The sequence below is a fragment of the Austrofundulus limnaeus genome, unplaced genomic scaffold, assembly GCF_001266775.1.
Source record: "Austrofundulus limnaeus strain Quisiro unplaced genomic scaffold, Austrofundulus_limnaeus-1.0 Scaffold681, whole genome shotgun sequence".
Taxonomy (NCBI): domain Eukaryota; kingdom Metazoa; phylum Chordata; class Actinopteri; order Cyprinodontiformes; family Rivulidae; genus Austrofundulus; species Austrofundulus limnaeus.
The window spans coordinates 94,332-103,000 of record NW_013953083.1 but is presented as its reverse complement, the minus strand read 5'-3'; the positions used below and the strand labels follow the sequence as shown (position 1 = coordinate 103,000).

General features: G+C 43.2%; 2 protein-coding genes across 4 annotated transcripts in view; both read right to left on the bottom strand.

Annotated features, from left to right (window-relative positions):
* The window catches only part of zgc:112982 (BCLAF1 and THRAP3 family member 3), a 10,014-nt gene extending 2,878 nt beyond the window's left edge, over positions 1-7,136 (bottom strand). Inside the window, exons 1-5 of the mRNA XM_014027762.1 lie at positions 6,932-7,136; positions 6,458-6,501; positions 5,728-6,339; positions 3,907-4,611; positions 343-512 (exon numbers count right to left, since the gene is read on the bottom strand). Of these exons, the coding sequence (XP_013883216.1) occupies positions 343-512; positions 3,907-4,611; positions 5,728-6,339; positions 6,458-6,492 (1,522 nt within the window). The 5' untranslated portion in view covers positions 6,493-6,501; positions 6,932-7,136. The remainder of the gene's footprint in view (positions 1-342; positions 513-3,906; positions 4,612-5,727; positions 6,340-6,457; positions 6,502-6,931) is intronic.
* Positions 7,137-7,389: 253 nt separating this feature from the next.
* Positions 7,390-8,669, bottom strand: part of LOC106531835 (MAP7 domain-containing protein 2) — a gene marked incomplete in the record, with an annotated part of 19,953 nt that continues 18,673 nt past the window's right edge. For all 3 annotated transcript variants that reach the window (XM_014027764.1, XM_014027763.1, XM_014027765.1), the window contains 1 exon segment: positions 7,390-8,668.

Below are 8,669 nucleotides of genomic sequence, written 5' to 3'. Positions count from 1 at the left end.
ATGTATACCTTTGACATAGTGTGTACCTTTGATGTAGTGTGTGTACCTTTGACGTAGTGTGTATACCTTTGACGTAGTGTGTGTACCTTTAACATAGTGTGTGTACCTTTAACATAGTGTGTATACCTTTGACGTAGTGTGAGTACCTTTGACGTAGTGTGTACCTTTGACGTAGTGTGTACCTTTGACGAAGTGTGTGTACCTTTGACGAAGTGTGTGTACCTTTGACGTAGTGTGTGTACCTTTGACGTAGTGTGTGTACCTTTGACGTCGTGTGTGTACCTTTGACGTCGTGTGTGTACCTTTGACGTAGTGTGTGTACCTTTGACGTCGTGTGTGTACCTTTGACGTAGTGCACCAGGCTGATGATCTCCTGGGCGAAGGCTCCAGTGTGCATCTCGGTCTCGCGGTACGTGCCGGAGTGCTCCAGCATGGGCAGGAAGTGGTGGCGTTGGCGCCCCACGTTGACYAGGTCGAAGGACAGCTGGCGGTCTGAGGAGTAGCAGAGCGAGCTGCAGAGGAGGAAGATCAACGCCGTCAGTCTGCAGGAAGCTCAACACGCTCCAGATAATACAACACTTCACTTCCTGTTTGGAAACCAAACCTTCCTTTGATCTTCTAACAGACTGTTTACAGTGATGATGATGATGATGCTGGGTGTTTCTGACCTTCACATCCAGATGATTCTTTCCTTTAAAGGATTTTTCAATATATTTCTTTTTAAACTCAAAACTTGATCTGGTGAGTTTCTAACTGGAGATTTGAAGATGAGCAGCTTCATCTTCCTCTCTGTTTATAAAAAAAGACAACCGTTACCTGAAATCTGCTTCAGTCCAGGTGAATCGTCAAGTCTGGGTTTTAGTGGGTCTGTGGATCCAAACTTCTCTCGTCTACGAACGTAAACTGTTTCAAAGCCTCAGATGTTGGGTGTTTTCTGCGTTTAACACAGAGCTCCTTTAATGAATCAGTCCTGATCAGGTGACTTCCTGTGGTACAGGTGAAGCACAGCTTCCTGTCTCACATCCTAACTCTGCTCCGGTCTGTGGGACACTTCACGTCAAGTTGGACGGACTGTCCGTAAWTTACACGGATGTTCCATCATTTTGCAGGAATATGGACGTATAGAGCATGTTTTGAAAAGCTCAGTTTGAAACTGATTTCAGGTCAGAGGCTGCAGGAGGTTAAAAACAATAACATCAAAGCTTCCACCCTGCTCTGCTGTGGCCGACAGTCCACCTGTACCACCCCGCGAGTGCGAGTAGTAGATTTTTTGCGATAATAAGGGATTTTTGAGGCTCATTACAGAGGTAAATGAACTGAAGTTAAAGGTCTGAAAGGGTCGAGACGTACGGCTTCAGGACAGCTGAGCTGACAGCTTCTCTCTGATAAAATCCAAACTTCTGGTCTGATCTTCGTCTTCCTCCATCATTTGTTACTCAGAAGAAAACTTCAGCCCTGAAACTTCTGTTCTTCTATCAGTTTGAGCTTTTCAAAGGTTTTGAGGAAACTTTTCTAACTGTAATCTTCTGATGCTGACCAGAGGGTAAATTTAGTCTGAATGTTTTTCTCTTCTTGAAGCAAAGAATAAAAGATCTTACCATACCAAACCAAACCAAACTTACCTTTAATAAACTCCACAGATTATTATTCTAATAACTTGAACTTTTCTAACAGGAGGTTTACTTTGATTCTTTTAAAGGATCCTTTTATTAAACTCTAAGGGGCTTCAGGGGTACGGCTCTTCCTAGCACAGGTGAGGTAAAGGTTTGGGTGAAAGTTCACACTTTTCATGTTTTCCAGATGAACTCGTCTTTCAGAGGAACATTAGTTTCTTCATGAAGTCACTCGTTCTCCTTGTTTTAAACAAACATCTTTGTTCTGATGAATCAAATGTTTTGTTTCCGATCGTTGAGTTAAATTCTCCTCAGAGAAAGATCCTGTTTCAGTTTATTTACCATCGATGAGACTCAACTCTTTACACCTGAATAAATCTTCAGTTTTCCTCTGATGAAAGTAAAAAATCCCACATTTCTCTCAGATTTGTGTTCATGTTTATATTTTCAGTCATTTAGACCTGAACTCGTGATCTTTACTTCCTCTCATGGCGTGGACAGATCCATGTTCCTCAGATTTAAACAGACAGACGTCGCTGTTCTTCTGGTTTTCACCATCAAGTTGAGCAGATTTTCTGCAGTAAAAACCTGTTTCCTTCCATCAGTAGCTCCTCTGATGAGGCAAAAAATAAATCTTCTTAGTTCGACGCTAAAAAAAACGACGGTTCTTTGAAAACGACAGGTTTACATYGAACACACGGTTCAAACTGCAGCTCGTCCATCGATAACGTTTGTTCCAATGTTTCACCTGATGTCAGGTCAGTGGCCCCCTGGGCCAGAGTCCAGGTTCATCTGGTCTCACACAGAAACATGAGAACTGATCAGGTTCAAGCCCAGAGTCTGTTCAGAGTTCAATCAAGCAGACCTGCATGGTTCTGGTCTAGCGGAGGAAACCGGTCCTGAAGAGAAGCCAGGAGACCACATCAAGTCCACACAGAGGGGTCTCAGCCTGGTTTCTCCCTGAGCTTCAGGCCTGAGAGATCCAATCAGATTCAGGGTTTTATTTAATTTCTTGGGATTATCTTCAACAAATAACTTCTGATCTTGGACAACTTCCTCTCCTCTTCATCGCAATGCTTTGACGTTAGGAGCTGAAAAACTAAATCTAAAAGCTGCAACAGATGTTTCTTCAGGCCGCTTCATGTGAACTGTGTGGAGGAACCACCGGCTGACATGTTGGAGGTCTGACAGACCACGAAGACGTCCTCTCCTCTTCGTTCAACCAGTCAATCTGAACGAAGTTCCTTCTTCAGGAACGGTTAACGGCTCTTTAAACAACGACACGCTGCAGCTTCCTGCTGCTAAAGACTTCAGATTCATGCTGAGGTCCGGTCTGTTCAGACGGACCCTCAGAACCCCCCTCAACCATCAGACTGGAGTTCTATCAGCAGATGAACCTGCTGTCCCTCAGCAGGATCGGCTTCCTTCTTCTGGGATCTTTCAGGAAAACTACTTGAAGCTTCTGGTTTTAAACTCAGTCTTGTAAAGATCTTCATCCACCTCTGGTTCCACTAGCCTCACAAAACAGAACGTCTTTATGTGAACCAGACCTCAATGAGGTTTTCATCTGTTTCTTTCCATCGGAGAAGATCAGGACTCAACCATCTAAAGGACCTTCTGTTTGCTCTCCACAGAAAACATCTTCTTTTAATTCAAACTTTTCTTGCTTTTGATTCAAATGGAATACAACCTTGAGTAAAATGGTATACAACCTTGAGTAAAATGGTATACAACCTTGAGTAAAATGGTATACAACCTTGAGTAAAATGGTATACAACNAGTAAAATGGTATACAACCTTGAGTAAAATGGTATACAACCTTGAGTAAAATGGTATACAACCTTGAGTAAAATGGTATACAACCTTGAGTAAAAGGAACCATTTGTTTCTGAAGTGATTCTTCTTTTCATGACGAGACGATGAAGGTCTGATCTCAACAATCTGTTCTCTTCTTTAAAACGTTCACAAAGATGAACTCAAAGCTGATTCCTTCCATTGATCTCGTGAGTAACTTTTTTAATTCTTTGATAAAAAGTATGAATTTTCAGGTGGTCTTACTAAGAATGTAAGCTTCTGAGTGGAACTTGTATTAAACATCTTGATGCCATCTGTTTCGTTTCTTGAATATCTCTCAAGAGAACATCCTGATGGATTTGAGTTGAATCAAACATCAGCTGATATGAACCGTCCTCTTCTTCACTCCACATGGTTTCTCTCTTGATCTTCGAGTTCAGAAGTAGAAAATGTGAACTTTCACCCCTCACCTGTCAATCATTCCATTTAAATATTCTACCTTGTTTGGCTTGCTGGTCGACTCATGTCCACTTTGATGGTGAGCGTTTCTTCTGTTACGACCATCATGTCTTCATTCTTCCGGCCCTCCCATCCACTCCGACCGGGCATTTTGGGGTCCATTTCGTTCCTCCGCAGGTTTCGTTCCAGACTTCGGGGCCTGTCACCTTCCCACTGCGGGCGGCGGTCTTCATTGGCCCAGGTGGGCTCCTTCTCAATGGGATCCTCCCTGAAGGCTTGGTAGCCTGCTCTCTGTTCATCCTGAGGAAGGTTCTGGAATCTCGGTCGATCTCTAGGAGGCACAAAACTTCCACTTTGAGCTTGGTTACTCCTCCACCTCCCTCTGCTGCCCACAGGGCCGTCCTGATTACCGTATCTCATCGTGTTTGCTTCACGGAAGTTTGAATCCCTAGAACTGTCTGCAAAACGGCGTTCTTCGCGGTCGTCCAACCGGACATCCGTGGTTCGGAATCGTTCCTGAGAGGAACCCTTGGAACGACTCCTGCGTCGATCGAAGGTGGGCTGACGCCTGCGACCGTCAAAGTCGCTGAACTCCGGCGCGTTCTCGTCACCTGGGACGGCGTGATCGTGTTCGAAAACGAGCGGGTCTCTTTCGGGGAGGTTCCCCCGAGTGCGTCCTCTAAATCCACCTCTGGGTCTGTCCGCTGAGAAACCCCGATCCCCAAAGTCCTCCTCACCCCCGAACCTGTTGATGGTATAAGAGCAGGTGACATGGTTCAGCAGAGGTAGATAACATTTCATCATGTTTACTTTTAAAATCACAACTGGTATTTTTAGTACTAACTAGCTACTGTTAAACTGCAGTTTTATAACTTTTCAGTTTAAGGTCGTGTTCACCCCATCACTGTTTAGTCCGATTTAAACGAATTCTAGTTTGTTTGCCTGGAAAGTCCGGTTCGTTTGTGGAGGTGTGAAYGCGTAATCGAACTCTGATTCGGACCAAAAATGCGAACTCTGGTCTGCCTGAAAACCTAGGTCTCGGTTCGATTGCAAAGAACTCTGGTGCGGTTCGATTGCATGTGTGAACGCTAAGCGGACCAGAGACCGCTCCAAAAACAGGAAGTGGACTATACCGCATGACGTTCTGAGTAATAACAGTATTAAATTTACTTATATGGTGTAAATACCTCGCTGGACGACTGTATAAGGTGGACATCATGACTGTGGAGCTGGACGTGCTCCTACTCGATAACAGCTTCGTCAGCCGCCTTGTGTGTAAAACAACATTCTCCGTGGTTCCGCCTCATCTTCCTCTCATGCTGAGCTCATTGTTGAAGACTATTTGTTTAGCACATTTGCAAAAAACAAACAATAAACCCTATAACCGCTAAAACGTAACGTTACTAATGTTTGTTTACATTTTGTGAAGACGAAAGTTGCGCCCCATGTCTTCTTCTGAGGTTTTCATGTTGATTCCTTTAGTGGTTCTTTGTGCAGCGCCCCCACAGGTGAGGGYGGGAACAGGTTGTTTACAGGGTTTAGTTCGGTTGAGAACATGCAGTGTGAATTCAAACCGCACCAACAGAAAATGTAAACAAAGCTTGCAGTTTTGGTCCCCAATCGAACCRAGTCTATCGGACTATCAGGTGTAAATACGACCTAAATAAACAGAAAACTGTGAGCTATGCAGTATTTGATAAATATTTTTTTAAATATATAATTAATCCTTATTAGGTTAGAGGAAAATTAGGTCTTAAACCAAACAGAGTGGAATCTTCCTTTAGGGAAAACAGGAAAGGTGAAAATCTTCAGTATTCTTCACTTCCTGACAGTGATGAAAGTATTTTTACTCATGATTTACCCGGAATGATCGACGTCCTCCATTTCTCCTCTCTGTCTTTTAAAAGCGGGTCCTCTCTCATGATGAGGGTTCTCTCTCTGTCTACCTCTGAACTGTGTGTTCCTCTTTCCTCTATCCATGCTGCCAGCTCTCGGGTCACCGGACCTCCCGCTGGGATTGAAGCCTTCAAACCTGCCTTGAACCCGACCGCGGCCCCGGTCCTGCCTCCTCCAACCCATCCCGGCCTCCCTCTGAGGGGACGACGGTCGATTCCCCCGAGGAAACGCCTCCCTGTTTTCAAAGCCCAGAAAATCTTCTCTGACCCCTCCTCTGCGCCGCTCGACAAATTCTCCATCGTCCTGGGGGGAGTGGCTTTCGAAACGTGCTCCATCCCGGTGGGGGGACAAGCTCCGACGGTAAGAATCCTGGTCCGGATGTCGCCGACGTCCAAACTGAAGTTCACATGAGAAAAGTGGGGGTATTCTGCGGCCTTCCTGGTGTGTTTCATCTCTGAAGGACTCCTGCAGGTCCCCAGGAACCCCTCTGAAGCGGTGGCTTTGATCCCGCGAATACACTTCTAGCTCTTCGTTAACTTTGTGAGGATCAAAGCCAGGTTCTTCCCATGGAAATCTCCTAAAAACACACAGAGGGCAGAAAAAATGCATGCGAGACTTAAAAAAAATCTGTAAAGAGCAGATTATTCAAACTGGACACGGAGCGTGGACTAAAACAGGATAATAAAAATTTATACCTGAAATGCGGTGATCTGGACCTTGGTCTGGACATTTTGTCAACCTTTAATTGAAGAAAAGTTTATTATTAAAACACAAACAAGCAGTTAAAATCACTTCTTGTCAACAAAAACATTAAAATGCTTAGTGACAAATGCCAAATCCAATTAAAAAAAGATGAATTTTACATTTGGTTAAACGTTTAAGACATTGTTTTAATGTAATTCAATTACCATACAAAACAAAATTCGTGAAACAAACCAGCCTGCTACCCTGACTGTTAGCTTAATTAGCTTTTGTTTCCAACTGCAATAAATTCATAGCTAAGTGTACAATACTCAAAGACTTCATTACGTCCAGTCATATTTAAGGAAATACACTTCGATACATCATCCAAACTAATACTCTAGTTTTAAACATGTTAATAAACATTAGCCGCTAACTAGCTTCGGCTGCTAACTGAAGCTAACTTGCAGCTAGCATCTCGCTCTTACCTTCTAACACAATACGAGCTACCGCTGCTAAATCTGCCTAAAAAACGCAGCTAAACGCTCAAAAGCAACAATATTAAAACCTGCAAATTAAGAACCTATCCCTTCCTGTGGCATCTATAAACAAAGTTAGATGAAAGTGTGCAATATTCCGTTAACATCTCCAGAAAATGGCAGTCCGACCGCTGTTCGACCAGATCCCAGAAAGGAAGTAGTTAGACCGTGACGGTGAGGGTTTTTCAAAGTAAAACAAATCTGACGAGGGGGATTTTTTTAATATGAAGAAAGCACCATTTAAGTTTTATTTATTTATACTCAATTTTAGTAATATTAAGAATTTCAAGACAGCATTACTGATGGTTTGCACCGCAAAGCACATGTCCAGTGGCTAATGTTTTATTTTGAAATTCTAACAGGAAGTCGTGCTCTGCACTAAGTAAATGAAAACAAAAATCATTCAGTACAATTTTAATCATATTTAATGTTCCTGAAGCATAAAGTCAAACACACAGTGGGATATAATAATAAATAAAATCAGCTACGTTCKTCCCTTTATGTTTCACTTGTAATTTCTATATATTTTTACCTTTATTGTTCAACTCAGTGTTAGTTTTCTTATAAACTTCACTCCCACAAGTGGTTTGATGAAGTTTATTGTTGTTTTTCAGCAAGTATCCATGCACCACATTTATAATGATATATTCCACCAAGCCGCAGTGTCACAGAGTTTAGTAATATTAGGATAAACATTAAGTCCTTTATGTTTACTTCATACACACAGAGACCCAGGACACACTTGTTTCAGCAGAGTCTGGATGTGCAAAGTTTGAGCTGGCAGGTGAAATAAATGGGAGGAAATGCCATGAAGTTCACAGTTGTGACGAGTAAATGACCCTTTCCTTTAMGGACGGCAGCAAAAAGGAGCAGAAGAGCCTTTTGTTGCATTGAAACATCAACACTGTTGCCTGTTAAATTCTCAGATCTCTTTAAACATCTGTAGTTTGTTTTCACAGAATCTGTTTTTTTATCTGATGCAGGTGCAAAGCAAAGATAAACTCTCTAACAAACCTAAAACAAATGTCTGTAGTGAACAGGTGGCTCTTCATCAGTGAGAGGTGGTGAACAAAGAGGTTTTAAGGCCTCAGGTGCTGTTCTGCTGCGACTCAGTGAAACACATTTTAGTCTGGCAGCGTCTTAAAAGCAGTGAAACATGAAACTAYTGTAGGTGCACAATCTAAACCGAGCCTCAGGAAAAACTTCACCCGCTGATAAAAACAAGAATCTAAGCATCGTTTGTTTTCATCGCTCTGCAAAGTCCAAAGTGTCCCGGTGAGGTGAGGAGCAGCAGAGGAGCCGAAGCTACAAGGTAACAGCAGGAGAAGAATCTGTGAGGCTCCCAGCAGCAGAGGAGGAGGTCCATGTTGGGACGAACACGTCAGAAACACCCAGAGAAAGAGAACAACTCCCACATCGTTGAACTACAGCTACAACCACAGCTAGCTAGTCCTGATAGGATCTGCTACAGTTTTTACACAAACAGCCTCAGTTTTTATGATCCTCCAGCAGATTCCCTGCTACAGAGCTGCTTCCTGTCCTGACTGACATATTTACAGAGGGCTGTAGAAAGCAGGGGGCTTWCAGGTCAAAGCAGAGGTCTGGAGGCAGCGCAGGTGGAAAACAGGAGAAATGTTTGGATTAATGGAGAAACAAGTCCAGGAAGTCCAGGATGAGAGGAGCAGAT